Below are 16034 nucleotides of genomic sequence, written 5' to 3'. Positions count from 1 at the left end.
GATATTTGATAGTCCCAACGCAAAGATATGACCAGGCTTTGATCATAGAGGATTTTAGATTCCCGCTTGAGTATGAAGATTATACGCCACCACAAGGGAGTTACAAATTCCCGCTAGCATTAGCTAACGGCCCTGTGGAGGCGCTAGTGTACCAAGACCCATCAAAGGTTTCGCTTAATGAACCTCTGATCAAAGATGGATACATTTTCCCTCCGCTGAACAACAGTGTTCTAGTGGAAGCAGTTGGTGAGGTTCAGGCATTTCAGCAATCTAATGGAAATGCTGCCCCAAAGGCATATCATTGAAATTATCGAAACCAGAAGCCGCTGACTTCATCAATCCCTCTGAATAATTTCTCAACTCCTCCAAATCCCAATGCCAGCAATGTTCCTAGTCTTCCAAGGGATTCGTCAAAGTATAGGCAAGCAACTGCTCCCCAGAATGAAAGAGTGCAACCATCCGCTCAGCAGACAGTAAGGAGACAACAAGATAATCCTCCCAGAGAGAAATTGAAAAGGTTAAGCTCTTATGTTCTGGAGGAATTCAAGAAAATTAAGGTGAGCTTGCCATTGTTTGAACTAATGAAGATTCCTGAAATCAAGGATACCTTGTTGGGAAGCCTAAGTGACGCTCTTGTGATGAGAAGTACTCCTCAAGGCACGACAACTGTTCAAAGAAACACTCCCAACAATTCGAGCTTGACATCAAATACAAACGTTGTTCAAGATGTGCCGCAAGTCTCTTCCGATGCATTTGACGCTCCGCAGCAGCCATCGAGTTTCATAGTGATGGTGCAGAACTTGTCGCATGCTCCCAAAGAACAAAACCCTGCGACAATTGAACAAGCTCTGCAAAGTGTTCTTGTAGTAAAGAAGGAAGAAACAGTCCAGAAGGTTAGTGAGCCTGTGAAGCCAGCCTTCACTAAGATTGTCCAAGTGCTAGCTACAAGCCAGGATTCTCAACAAGGAGCAAGAGGCTAGGAAATCAGCAACGATGGTGATCAAAGAAAGAAGCCCACAATTTGCTATCGAGGGGATGAACCTACTCCTTTCTTGGTTTCCATCAGGATTTTTGGCAAGCTTTTACACATCTGCTTGATAGATTATGGTGCTTTGAGCAATGTGATGCCCTTGGCTGTATGCCAAAAGTTGGGTTTAATGCCTCTTCAGAACAATAAAAAGGTCACCCAGCTGGACAAGACGGAAGTACCAGTTGTCGGGGAACTAAATAACATTCACATGCAGTTGGCTACTGACCCAAGAGTGCAAAGTTGTATTGACATTTTAGTTGTAGTATTCCGGATCAGTACGACATGTTATTAAGTAGAGATTGGTCAAGGAAGCTGAATGGATACATTTCCATTGACTTTTCTCACATGTGGCTGCCATGGAAGGGAGTTCCTAACCAAATCAAGATTGATAGCACGCCCAAATTACGCTTGATGATCATCGAATATGGAGAAGACAATGAGATCTTGTTCCTTGAGACTGATCTGGGTACTTACAAGCCCAAGGTTGAGGAAGTCTTGATGCTACATGGCTTGACAAAGGTGGAGCAAAAGGAAGACATACCTAACTCCACTAAGATTCTTATCGAAGATGATCCTGAAGAGCAGCCAGGTGGAGGCAAAGACATGTTTGACAGTTTTAGAGACTTCGGCCCGAGGAGCGTGGAGCAAGAGACTCAATTGGGTAGAGGCATTGGTGTTTGTGATCTGTTGCTACCCAACTAGTGTAGGATTCATAATGCTTTTCACTCAGAATTTACATGTGAGATGTGCAAGCTTGCTATTGAGCAAGTAATGAAGATGGTTCTGCAAAGCCCAGCAATGATAAGTACTGCAAAGACCAGTAATGTTGGGGATTGTTCTAAGATCGTGCCGGAACCTAAGAATGATAGAATGAAGACTCCTCAAGAAGAAAAGGAGAAAAAAGTAGTCCAACCGCTTGAAGCTCAAAATGTTGACCAAGTGTGGACCTTGAGGTTTGATGGGTCCAAGTCTAAGAGTGGAAACGGGGCTGGAATTGGACTGATTAGCCCAACTAGAGAAGCTTATTTGGCTGCCTACAAATTGCAGTTCCCTTGCACCAACAACGTTGTGGAATATGAATCACTGGTCCATGGATTGCTCCTTGCAATCCGGAAAGGTGCAAAAACTCTACACGTGTTTGGAGACTCGGAGATTGTTGTGCGGCAAGTGAGGAAACTATATGCATGTCACGACAAAAGAGTGTGTTGCTACTGCAACAGAGTATGGGACTTGATTGAGAGCTTTGATGCATTCAACATCATGCCAATGATCAGAGCTAATAATGAAACAATGAATGCATTAGCCCAAGCAGCCAGTTCGTTGGAGCCCCTCGCTATGGAAGGCTTGAAGAAATTTACAATGGAATTAACTTCAGTTCCCTCCATGCCTGACAATGTTACAAATTTTCAGGTGTTCGAGGATGATAAGCATATTCTGGATTTCCTCACAAATTCAGATGTGTTTGCGGCGCAGATTATTGATGAAGAGGAACTCGAAGAAGTAGAGTTTGATGCTGAGGGAATAATGAATTTGAAAACAAATACCATCCCTCATGGAATGATTAAATTGGAAAGGATCTTTGATCCTGATAGATTAAGCAGAAATCAAACTACTGAAGGAAGTGTGAAGCAGTGAACCTGGGGAAGGATGGACAAGTGAAGAATGTGTTTATTGGGAAAGTATGCACCCCAAAAGAGAGGGAAGGAATATTGAAGAACTTGAAAGAATTCTTTGATGTTATTGCATGGGGATACGAATATTTGAAGACCTACGATACCTCTCTCTTCACACACACCATTCCACTGAAACTAAGAAGCAAGCCCTTTCGGCAGAGGCAGAGGCCTGTGAATCCATTGCTGGAGCTGCTGATTTATCAAGAAGTAAATAAATTACTCTCAGCAAGGATAATATTACAAGTTAGGCACTCAACATGGGTCACCAACTCGGTTCCAGTTAGAAAGAAGAATGAGGAAATAAGGTTATGTGTAGATTTCCGGAACTTGAACAGAGCTTCTGAAAAGGACAATTACCCTCTGCCATCTTTGGACAAGGTATTACAAATTGTTAATAATTGTCAAATAATGTCGTTTCTAGATGGTTATTCTGAGTATAACCAAGTTTTGGTGGAGGAATAAGATAGATTGAAGACTGCTTTTACCACCAAATGGGGCACTTTCGCCTACAGGAGGATGCCATTCAGCCTCATTAACGCAGGAGACACCTTCCAGAGGGCGATGGACATTGCATTTCGTGATTTAGTTGGAAAGTGCATAATAATATACATGGATGATCTCACAGTATTTTCCAAAAGAAGGGAAGATCATATTGATGATCTGAGGAAGATCTTCCAATGCTGCAAAAGGTACGGGATATCTTTAAATCCCAAGAAATGCATGTTCAATGTTACTGAGGGGAAGCTTCTTGGGCATGTTATTTCTGAGAAAGGAATCTCTATTGATCCGGAGCACATCGAGGCTATTTCAAAGATTGGCTTGCCTACCAGCCAAAGAGAATTGAAGTCATTCTTTGGCAAGATTAACTTCGTCAGGAAGTTTGTTACTGGATTTGTTGAGATCGTGAAGCCATTGAATGATATGTTAAAGAAGGGAGCGAAGATAGAATGGACAGTTCCAACAAAGCGGGTGTTTGAGGAGATAAAGCAAACAAATGTGAATGCCCCGATCCTAGTCAATCCTGATTATACCAAGCCCTTCTATTTGTACTCCTTTGCTTCAGAGCATACTTGCGCAGCAGTTCTCACTCAAAGAACGGAAGAAAAAGATGAACATCCAATTGCTTTCATGAGTGCGCCATTGAAGGATGCTAAGCTGAGATACCCGAATGTTGAGAAATAGGCATATGCATTGGTCAAGGGTATTAAGAAATTCAAGCATTGTTTATTGAGAAGCAAGGTGTTTGCCATAGTACCTAATGCAGCTGTGAAAACTTTATTAATGCAAAATGAACTGGGCAAGAGAAGAGGCAAGTGGGTCGCCACGATCCAAGAGTATGATATAGAGATACATCCTATGAATATAGTTCGCGGTCAAGCATTAGCACAAACAATTGCCACAACAGGACCTGGGTTGGTGCAATAGACTTTAAGGAAGTATCTCCCAGAGAGTGGTATGATGATGTTGTTTACTACTTGTTGAACCACAGATGCCCTTCACATCTGAACCCTGTCCAAAAAAGAGCTTTAAGAATGAAAAGTCAGAGATACATGCTTCAGGGAGCTGTGTTGTACAGAAAGAATCATGAAGGTATCTATCTAAGATGTTTGGGGAAGGAAGAAGCCAAACAAATCATGGAGCATTTTCATGGCAAATTTGGAATGAGTCACGGAGGTGGTTTGGCTACAACACATCAAATTGCTAGAGCAGGATACTACTGGCCAACATTGTTTAAGGATGCATATGAACATGTGAAGGCATGTCACACGTGTCAAGTGGCCGCTATTCGAGAGAAGAATCCTGCTATGCCACTTCAGCCAGTTATTGAAGTGAGGCCGTTTTCTCAATGGGGGCTGGACTTTATTGGAGCAATCAATCCCCCTTCTTCAGCTCAGCATAAATACATCCTCATGGCCACAGATTGCTGCACTCAATGGTTGGAAGCACAAGCTCTGAAATTATGCACCACGGATGTAGTGATCAATTTTCTTGAAGAGAATATTATTACAAGGTTTGGATGTCCGCACGCGTTGGTGTGCGATAATGGCCCCGCATTCTCATCGCTAAAGTTTTCAAATTGGGCCTTCGAGTATGGAATCGCACTGAAAGTGCTCTTCAAATTATTACCCCCAGGGTAATGGATTGGCTGAATCAACAAACAAGAATTTGTTGAGCACAATCAAGAAGTTGCTGGATGAGAATCCTAGGGACTGGCATACATAGCTGAGGTTTGCTCTTTGGGCAGACAAAACGAGAACAAAGAACTCCTTGGGAACGTCTCCCTATCATTTGGTTTACGGGCAGGATCTAGTGTTTCCCGTTTAGTTGAGGATTCCAACTCTGCAGTTTCTACAAGAATACTTGGATGGTGCAGATGCAATTCAAACACGTCTTTCACAGTTGCTACATCTTGAAGAAAAAAGAGATCAGGATTGGACAACTTTGCAAAGCATCAAGGAGTGGTCAAACGATGGTTTGACAAACAGGCCAAGATCAAGTGTTTCAGGATTTCTGACTTGGTTTTGTATTGGGATAAGGCTCACGAAAGAAAAGGTGATCATGACAAGTTCGACAAGCCGTGGATGGGTCCTTATCAAATTTCCAAAATCCTCAAAGATAATGTCTTCAAATTGAAGACTCTGATAGGGGAGGATGTTCCATTGCCCGTCAATGGGCAATTCCTCAAGCATTATTTCCAGTCGTAGGTCTCCAGAACCTACCTTGTATTATAGTAGATTAGGTTTTATCTCTCTGTTGGGGGTTTTGGTTGTTTGTTTGTTTGTTTTCCCCTTGCGGGTTCTGGTTTTCCTTTTTCGTTTGTTTTGCTTTTGTTTGCTTTGGGTTTTGGGTTTGGGTTTCGGTTTTTGGTTCTTAGCCCTCGGTGCTGGTTTCCCTCGATCTTGTCTACTCGTGTGGTTTTGCTTAAATCTAGGGTTTTGAGTGGCCTAAATTGTTCGAAGTCTTTGTTTGTGGGTGGGGTGGTGATGTCATTCTTTGAATATGTTCCACTTATGTTTTCCGCGACATCTAAACACTTGCTCTGAGTCATTCAGATCTCTTAGAAGAGGTTGTGGTTGGTGAAAACTTTACATCTTGCTTCAGTGCCACTGGAATCTCCAAACCCATAGAAGGCTTCACTGCTTACAAGCCAAAGGAATTGACGGAAATGAAATGAAATATCAAAAGAAAGAAAAGAAAGATGAAGAATGAAAAAAATTATCAAAATATAGGCTTTGGGAGTATGCGGATAACTCCACCGGGGCTATGGACACACGGCCAGCAGTGGAGCAATATTCGTGGAATTCCAGAGACAACCTCGTCGGAGCTATGGACGCTTGACAGGCAGCGAGGCAATGTCCCGGATGCTTTTGAAGTATAGATACTATTAGCCTGCCATAACTGATTTTAAGAGTTTTGGATGGTCTTCTAAGATGGAATCAATATATGTACACTTGAGCAATCAAAGATGAATGTTTTACCCTGGGTTCAAGCCATGAAGTGTTTCTCAACACTTCACCCATGGAGTCGCCAGATGTTGTGACCTAATCACACATCACCCCATCCCAGATGGGGACCCCCTACTTTTTAGGCCCTCTCAGTCTTTTGTCCTGTTTTGGGGGGTCTTTTGGTGGAAGTCTCGTCAATCTCTCTTCTTTGCAAGTGTTTGGGAGTCTTTTTGATCAAGTTTGCTTTTCGTTTGAATAAATTTGGTTAAGTTTAGGGCTCGTTTTGTCAATTTTAGGGTTTCTAACTTTAGTCTTAGATTTTAGGGGTTTTTGTTAGGGTTTTTGAAAAAAACTGAATGTAGAACTGGAATCAAGGCCCTTCAAGGAACCTCCCAGTAAAATTTGGGCAAAATCGGAACAACTTTCTATTTTTAGAAAGTTCCTGTTTTTTGGGGTTTTTACTGTCTCGGAATGTCTTCATTTTGCCAAAAATCAAACTTACTATTTTTAGTAATTTCTATTTTTAGTAAGTTTCTATTTATAGTAAGTCATCTTGCATCCTATTTTGGGGTCTAACACTGACGTTTTGAAAAGTTTCTATTTTTGGAAAGTTCATTGGTGACAGGTCCTCGAAGGCAAACGATGAAGACTGAGCATTCCTGAAGAATTTGTCCAAATCTGGAAGGTCAACAAACAAGATCAATAAAAAATGGCTAAGTGTTGGCATCCATTCCTGGAATGGAAAGCTCAAAAAAATTCACCTAAGTCCAGAAGAAGCAAGATGAAATTGCATCACAGGATGAATCTATCGCCTAACATGGAGGACTGGCACCAAATCCAAAGCATCCTGGAAATTGAGCAAGGCATTGAATTCTCTCTCCAAGTCAAAATTGCACCCATAGAGGGTTTGCCCGCTAGCTCAAACGGTCGGAATGGTTGTGCTAAGGCTTTGGGTGTGTCCCATGTAGGTCCAAGGTTCGATTCACCCTGTTGTATGCCGCGTTTGAGCCTCGGCTTGCGGCTCCAGTGGACTAGTCTCGCCTCCGCTCGCCCCCTCCGTCCCCCAAAACCTGGCACCAAAAAATAAGCCCAGGGCAAGGGTGGTTGAGGTCGCGGGGCAGAGTCGCAAAACCTTAAAGGTTGGGGATACCACTGGATTATCAAATTAAAAAAAAAAAAAATTGCACCCACAAAGGAGTCAAGGCACCAAAACATGGTCAACAAGGAGAATTGAAAAAGTGTGAATTCCTTGGCAATAAGCAAATAGCGCCCATACTTGGAATGGGGCGCCAAATCCCTCTTGCCTTGGAAAAATAAAAAATTGCAAGATTCCTCCCTAATGAAGAAATTGCGCCCAACATGTGCCTAGGGCGCTAAAAGAGACATTCCATGGAGAGCGTGGAAAGTGCAAGATTCCATGACACAGGCCAAAATGCGCCCAAGGTTTGAGGAGGGTGCCAAAATAAGGGTGCCTTGGAAATCATGAAAACTTTTAAATTCCTTCCCTAAGTGGAAACAGCGCCCAAGGAAGAATATAGGTGCCAAATTCAAGGGATGAAGGAAAATCCAACAAAGTGTGAAATTCCTCCTTCAGTGCAAAATTCTGCCCTAGGAGTTGGAAGGGCGCCAAAGTCAAGAGGTCATGGAGAACGTGGAAAATGAAGTTTCCTTGCCTGATAGAAATTTGGCCCAATAGAGGATTGAGGCGCCAAAATTGATGCATCATAGAATTCATAACAAATACAATGAATCCTTGGCCAAGGTAAAAATCTGCCCAAAGTCTTAGAAGGGCGCCAAATGGAGAGAGCTAGGGAAACCTTCAAAAAGTCAAAATCACACACAAGGAGCTAAGGAAGAATCTAGGCGCCAAATTTGTGAAGGCATGGAAAACGTGCAAAATGATGAATTTCCTCCATCGAAATGAATTCCTCACCCAAGTCAGGAATGAAGAAGAATTTTCCAAGGCGAAGGGGAATTTGAAGGTCAAGAATGGAATGAAAAGTAGAAATTCCCTCCGGAAAAATTTTAAAATTTCCATTTTTAGGCACCAAATCTTGTCGGAATTTGAATTTTTTTACAAATTTGGACTCGTGAGAGATTTCTCCCTCTCCCGAACCTGGGTCCTAAATTTTAGGAAAGTTCCTAAAAAATAGGAGGTGGTGGAAATGCATGAAAAATTCCATCCAAGGCAAGAAAAGTCAAGCCAAGAAGATGAATAAGGGGAATCTTGAAAGAATCTTCCAAAATCCCTCCAAAATTTGAAAATGGAAAAATGGAAATTAATGAGTTGGCAAGGAATATTCTAAATATGACAGATGACAATGCATTAAGAGAAATTTCTAAATTTGAACTCAACTACAAGAGAAATTCCATTTTCATGCGTGGTGAATGGGAAAGTATGACGCATAATGAATGCAACTACCAAATTAGATTCCTCCCAACTTAGCAACACGTAAGAGAAATTCTATATAAGCATGAAGATACATTTCTTTCAAGAAAGGAGAGTTGGCGAAGAGGTGAAGAAATTCATACTTAGAGAATTTTTCATCATTTCCAAGGAACTTTTCCAGGATGGCGGAATCAAGCAAGGCAGCTACCACCACTAGGTAGACAAAGATAAAAGCAGAGCTGAAGGGATTCCTTCCGAAATCCAAGATGGTGTCCAGGTGGAAGGAGATCAACAATACAAATTTGGGAACGTTCAACTTGGCTGCATTCAAGATCAGGATGTTTGGAACAGCAAGGCATAATCCATCTCCTACAGCTGTCAAGTTTGTTAGAAGCGGAATTGTTGCAGCAGCTAGTTTTCCTCCTGCAATCCAATGTCTGGACTTGACTCTGGGATGTGTGAAACATTACAATCCGGAGAGGAAGACAATTTCAACATCAAATGGCAAGTTGTTAGCCACCTTGACTCCAGAAACAATTGGTGAAGCCTTCAGAATTCCTTCACACCATTCGATGACTTACCAAACCATGAATGGAGCTAAGGCAATATATGATGCAGGTCCTGACAGATGTGTGGAGACTATCAACAAGCATTGGTTGCAAAAACCTAGACCACACATCTCCAAAATGCTAAAGACACTCACTATCTTCAAATTCAAGCAAGAATATGTGGACCTGATAATGATGTTGAGCAGGATAATGAGGTGTCCACATACCATCAACTTTGAGCCGTGGATGATTTTCTACATCAGCGAGGTTATGAATTCCAATGGGTTAGTTGACTGGGCCAAGTTAATCAGCCACTACATCCATGAACAGCTGAAGGATTTAAAAGAAAAGAAGTCCCAATCCTTCTACTTGAGCTCCTACATAATTTACATGCTTGCCAGGATGGGAGGCTTTGATGGTCTACCTGGAAAGGGAGTTATGGGCTGCGGACCGGCACAGCTGAAAGTTCATGAGAATTATCCTCAGCTACACCTCCATAATACTGATTCTTTCAAGCTGGCGAATGACACTTTCACCATGTACCTGACCAGACTCATGCAAAATGAGCTCCACACGAGAGTGTCACCACAGGCTAGGGCATTGGTTCAGCAATTCGGAGCCACGTTCTTGCAATTTCAAAAATTCACATATATCAGGACACAGGGCTTCGCTTTCCAACCGTACAAACTGCCACGGTATCCATCTGACAAACTGATAATGTTGGAACTTATGAGGCAGTTGACAGCTTACGATCAAATTCAGAAGAAAAAGAACTTGTCTCTTGAATTCCCAATCATCCTCGAGGACTATGTGGAGGTGTGCCCGAACTTGGCAGCAGCAAAGAAAGCAGCTAAAGAATTGGCATTTTACCGCTTGGCATATTACACTACCAAGTCTTGCTACGATCCATATCGCAAGATTAGAATGGTTGCCGGAGTGAAATTTTTACATAAGTTTCACCTAGAAGACTACTGGGCAAGTGCCAAGGATGACCTTGAAGTCCGAAAGAAAATGTATTCCAGACTGCCCCTTGACACCATCAGGATATGTGAGCTAATGCAAGTGTTGGATCAAGTGAAGGAAGATTCGGACCTGGTGCAACCAGAATTCGAAAGGGTGAAAGATCAACCCATTCAGCTGCCAGACTGGTCGGAACCTAAAATTGACGATCTAAACATCTTGGCTAGACCTATTTTAAAGTTTACCAGACACTGGGTTGATAGGCATATCAAAAGGTTCAAAGAAGGAAATGTCCACCTAATTTTTCAGTTGATGGGAAGTCTAGATTCCCATAGCAAAGCAACTGAAGGATCTTCACAAGCCCATAAGGAAGGAGAAGTCCGGCTTGATAGAGGGAAAAGTGCTCCAAAGAGGCCGAGGACGACAAGGAAGAAGGAAGTCCATTAAGAAGTTCAACAGGAAGAACCACTGAAAAAGAGAGCGAGGCTAGAAAGGATGCAGTCACTGGCCAGTTCTTCCAACGTGCAGGTGGTAAAAATGTTTTCACAAGAAAATCAAGTAAATCCACCTCCAGGCAACATCCTCGGCAGTGCTCCAATGCAAGATATTCTCAGTGTCAGTGCTTCACATAGACCCAGTCAGCTAGGAGGTCAAAGACAAGAAACTCCTTGTCAGGAAGAAACTCGCCAAGATAGTTTTGTGGATGCCATCCTTGGCGAGATGGAGGAAGTATCACATGAGCAGGAGCATATGGAAATCCATAGTCACTCCATTCCTACTCCTGATTGGCTGATGGATAGATTAAGAAAGGAGTCGGAAAAGGAAATTGATCCAGCACGGGAGTTTTAAGAGTTGTTAAAAAGAATGGATCAGCCGGCAAAGAAGAAGGCTCCCCAGAAATTCTCCAAGGTTGTGAGGGATGAATCTGGATCCTGAACCATGCATATAGCTGAGCCTGCAGTAGATAAAGGCAGGAATAAGATTATGCCAGAAGATTATGTGATTAGACAAATTGATCTAGGGCGTGCTTCCACCAGGCAGGTAATTGAAGACTTCGAAGGATCTTCCTTGGCCATGACAAAAAAGATGCAAAAAACAAAGGCAAAATGTAAAAGGTTGAAGGAAGAAAATAGAGCCTTATGCGAATACATTAGAAGTCTTAAGCGGTCCCTGAAGGAAGCAGATCCATCTTTTGTTCCTCCTTCCTCCCTTTGTAAGGGAGTCGTTGATGACACAGAGGTAATCAGAGCAATGGCAAAGAGTTCCAGGGAATGGGTGGAAGATGTCTTTACTGCAGCAAGGAAGTTCATTGAAGACTTAGCTCATCTTCATTCTAGATTTGTTGCCCTTCTAAACAAGTTTGAAGTAGCGGAAGGTTTGTGGGAAGATGTCCACATCTATCAGACTTAACCATTCCGCGACTCAGGGCTCTAACGAAGATTCTGAAGCAAACACTGATTGATGGAAAAGTAATCCAAGAGAATGAAATTTATGACTTTTCCTGATGGTTCTGCATCGTTTGCTCAGGAAAGAATACCTTTGAAAAGTTTAGCATAGAGTCTTAAAATTTGAAAGACTCAATTAGAAAGGTGCAAGAGGAAGTGATCAATGTGATCGAAGCATTGTTCACAAAGAGGCTCAATGAGGATGGAGTAACGGTGAACTCCATGAAATCTCAGTTACATGAATTATTTTTCGTAGGTTCCTTTTCTAAGGAACATTTTCATAATGTTTCCTCATTTTCCAACACGAAAAAAGTGCAGGAAATGATAGTTGAATGGGAAAGCTTATTTTCCAAGAGCGAGGAAGAAATCACCTTGATGGAGTTTGACATTGAAAGTGTGCCAAGTGTCTCCGTAGGAGAGCTGGAAGCCATCATTGGTAAATTCATTGCGTATGCAATTAATGAGCGGGATAATGGTCGTCTTTTTTTGGACGAGAAGCTTCTGACTGAATAGTGGCGACGCATTTACTACTGGAATATTTTGACTAAGTGGCAACCAAGTCAATGCATGTTGAATGCATGAAGAATCTTTTTGCATGCAACTGTCGTATTAATGATTTTATGACAGATTCTTTTTGCATGTAGTCATCACATGGAGAATGATGGACATTTATGACTGCATGAGGAATATTTATGGTATTCTGGGCAAATTTGATGTAATGAGGTGCATTTAATGCATAAATGGATGCCATTTTTGGGCTTATTTGAATTTATTGTATATGGGCTTAGTGGGCATTAATTATTGATTCCCACCTTGTTGCATCTTGAGTGGAGAATCTTTTAGGGTGAAACCCTAATTAGGGTTTGCATGTTTTCATGGCTCAAGGCCTATATAAAGGGGTGACCCCCTCATTTGTAAAGAGGAGAGATTGTTTTCTGAGATTGTTGTATTAAGATTGTTGAAGTAGCCAACTTAATACATTGTTCGATTTTGATGGTGTATTCTTGTTCTATTTTAGCAATCCGCATGATCTTGCTCTCTTCAATTAGAATAGATTTTGTTTTATGTTGTTAGAAGAACTGGATTTGATAGGATTACTTGTTGCAAAGTCCGAGCTCATAGTTTTGGTGTGCTATTGATTGTTGCATACTGTGCAAAGTTAGCCTGAGCCTTCGTTATATGTGTATGCTTAAATTCGATTCTCAATGAAGATTGTTCGATTTGATGGTCTCCATTGGTAATTTGAAAAACCTTTACACACCCTCTGAAGATTGCACCGCCTTCACGTAGTTGTGCTCTGCTGGCGAAACGAAGTGTGGTTAGATTTTGCGTGAGTGATCTTGTCTCCTCGTTCTTAGGCCTAGACTAGACTTAGTTTAGTTTTCTAAACCCCTTTTCCCATTTACTTTCAACGTATTTTAAACCCAAAAAATCCAACAAATGGAGCTTTCATTGCAAAATCATTCGCATACAAGTCCTTGAACCCACAAGTTTGTTAAGATCTTCTATGAGCATATGTAAGGCCCCTTGGGTTAACAGCAAACCCATCAACTAACTGAGTCACGTCCATGCGCAAAAGGAACCTTGAGATTAGCTGTTTGATCTTTTTTTGCAATCTTAGCATACGGTCTGATTTTAAACAAGAGAGAGTAAGTTGACTGTTGGTAACTTTATTTTGTGTTCGACACTGTCATACAAAACACGTCATTTGGGATAGCTAAGGAAAACTCATGTAAATGATCTCTTAATTTATTTAATCTAATTTCTTCTAACAACACAAAGCTTCCTTTACCCTAACTAGAGTGAGTAAATTAAAAATCAAAACAAAGCTCTGCCACCATATCATGCTAAATGGCCAAAAAATATTGCTCTTTTAATAATTGCACAAAAAAAAATTACTAGTTATAAGAGAAAAGGTTAACCAACCACAATTTTGGTGAAAATGAAGGAAAAACTAAGGTGGATAATACCTGATTTTAAATTATTTTTTTTGTAAAAGTCACCCTTGTCAAATGGAACAAGCTCAAATAGTAAAGAATTGGGGTTTAACTATAGCGCCTCCAGTTTCAAACTTTGGACTGTACTCAACTAGTTGGACATGGTACACCATTTTTTTTAAATTTAATTTTGAGCTGGAAACATTCGGAACTCAAATGCTTGAACCTGCTTATTACATTTGTCCGAGTTTAAACCTTGCCCACTAAAGAAGCTCCTTGATTTCACACCACAGATCACCAACCCAGAGTGTGTGACTGCAACAGTCTTGTCTAGAATGAAGGCAGTTCCACCAACCCAGGGAATTCTTCAACTGCAGACAAGAATGGGATACACCATTCAAAAATACCCTTCCTGCCTGCAAATAATAAAAGCTCAATTACAACATCTCTGCCTACCCCACAAAAGGGTTTGTCTTACCAAAATGGGTAGTGACTCAACAAGGAAATTTTACAGTAACTTTGAAAAAAAGCATAAAAATACCACGTGAATTTGATGGAAGAGATGCCCTCGTTGTGGCAACTAAGCCCAACATTAAACAAAAAGGAAATTTACCTAAAACTGGGGATAAAACTCCAGCTGAAAGTTACAATTGCCCTAACTGAAATAACATAAAACTAAAAGAAATTGAGCTGCACTCTGGCAGGGAATTTCTTTAATCTTAAAAGAAGGTAAATTGACTAGATTACCAAAAACTATCGAGGATGGCTATGTCCATAATTTAATAACGCAAAATCTCATTTTGAAATTGTCGGCCAACAGAATTCATTAACCAGATGCCCCAAATATGATGGGGTAAAGGCTGAGAATTTAGACTGTAAATGATTGATCTTAGGCAAATACGGCCAACATTCAGAATGTTTTCAAGAGAGGATAATTTTGTTGTAAGGCATCGAAAACACAAATGTGAGGAAGTGAAGAAGAGGGTTTCGTACCTTTTCTGGTCATCGTGGCGACGAGAAACGAAGAAAGATGGGTGAAATCTACAGGAGGGGGATGAATTGGAGGAGGGGTCATACATGCTTTTGCAACGTTTGCACGTCTTCAAATTCTGCGCCGCTCCTGCTTCTGTCTCCATTGCCATTGCTCGTGGTGTATCCTCCTCCTGGATATTCAGTAAATCAAGCTTATCTTTAACATACAAATAGTCTGAGTTTGTTAATTTTTTATCAATTTGGCAATTCTTGGCCTTTACAGACATTTTGGGATTGCGATTATAATCCCTCGGATCAATTTGGGTAACAAAAGATATAAGTAGGTTCTAATGACATGCACAAATAGTAACGAATAAATTTTGTTTTCAATAGAATTTATTTTGCTTTGTAGTAATTTAATAATTTCAATTTTCTATTATTGAATAACTTAGTTGAAATATCTTAAAATATTAAATTTAAAATACCACATCTCATTTGATTTGGAATTATTCAAGAACTATTATTTTTAATTTATGTAATAGTTGTTTTATTTGTTAATATAAAATAAAATAACTTTTTTTATTTATGGTATAGTGTGTTGGTCAAAATGTGGCATTATAGCAATATCATAGTTTGACTTGTTATGGAAAATACCTTGTACTTATCAATTGATGAGCTAATGGGGCTCTATAATGAATGGTTCATAAGACACAACACTTGCTGAAGGTTTTGCAAATGGGGTTGCAAGCTAAGTGGGTTTAACCTTGGAGGGAACTTCGTGGTTAAGTGTGCTTGAGTTGGAGTAGTATTGGGATGGGTGACCTCCTAGGAAGTCTCAATGCTTCACCCTTGTGAGCGTCACCTAGATGCAATGAGTGCTAAGTGGATCATTCATTCTCATGAGAGATGGGTTCTTGTGAACCACTACTCATGAAACATGGGTCAATGAGTTTGACTCAAAAACTACACAGTTGAACCCTGATAGCAATATCATAATGTGGCATTATGTCAATGGGCCTTGGTATACTGGTGAAAGCCTTACTGAGTGCAAGGCTCCGACATCATAAGGGATGAGATCGGAACCGTGCCTCAGACGAATTTGGTGGAATGGATGTCCCTTAGTAATTGGCTCTTAGTCGAAGAGATTTAAGCCTATAGGTTCGTGCCCCTATATCGGGTGGTAAAAACTACTCCGTGAAGGTCCTTGCTAGGCTAGTGTGCTCATGGCATTTGTGCCCTTGTTGAGCTGCCATGCTCATAGGTTTCGACCTCCATTAAAAAAAAAAAAAAAGGCAACATTATTATTTGTGGTGATATCATTGCATTCAATGAAACTTTATCTAGTTATTTATAAATTGTTTATATTTTTGTTACATTTATGAACCACAATTTATTTTTTTTGACATTTTGTTATTGAATTAAGAAGAAAAATAAACTAAACTACAATAGATTTAAAGAACAAAATAGAAACAGTTAACTAGAGGTAGTGGTGCTCAACAAGACCATTGTTAAAGAGAAACAACTAAAATAGTAGCAAACAATACAATAGTTGCAACATCAACAATATTGACAGCAATTACAATGACAAAACACACATCAAAAAAAAAAGTATTGAAACACTAAACAACAAGACA

General features: G+C 40.6%; 1 protein-coding gene across 2 annotated transcripts in view; it reads right to left on the bottom strand.

Moving 5' to 3' along the window:
- LOC131050133 (uncharacterized) overlaps positions 1–14744 on the bottom strand; it is a 37444-nt gene extending 22700 nt beyond the window's left edge. Inside the window, exons 1-2 of one of the 2 annotated variants that reach the window (XM_057984304.2) lie at positions 14422–14744; positions 13466–13844 (exon numbers count right to left, since the gene is read on the bottom strand). In XM_057984304.2, the coding sequence (XP_057840287.1) occupies positions 13826–13844; positions 14422–14687 (285 nt within the window). In that variant the 5' untranslated portion in view covers positions 14688–14744 and the 3' untranslated portion in view covers positions 13466–13825. Of the gene's footprint in view, positions 1–13465; positions 13845–14421 lie in introns of those variants that run through there. The other variant, XM_057984303.2, reaches the window with a different exon arrangement.
- Between the last annotated feature and the right edge of the window lie 1290 nt (positions 14745–16034).

Source organism: Cryptomeria japonica, chromosome 6 (assembly GCF_030272615.1).
Source record: "Cryptomeria japonica chromosome 6, Sugi_1.0, whole genome shotgun sequence".
Lineage (NCBI taxonomy): Eukaryota > Viridiplantae > Streptophyta > Pinopsida > Cupressales > Cupressaceae > Cryptomeria > Cryptomeria japonica.
Note: the sequence above shows the minus strand (reverse complement) of the source record. Positions and strands in the feature narration are given on the sequence as shown.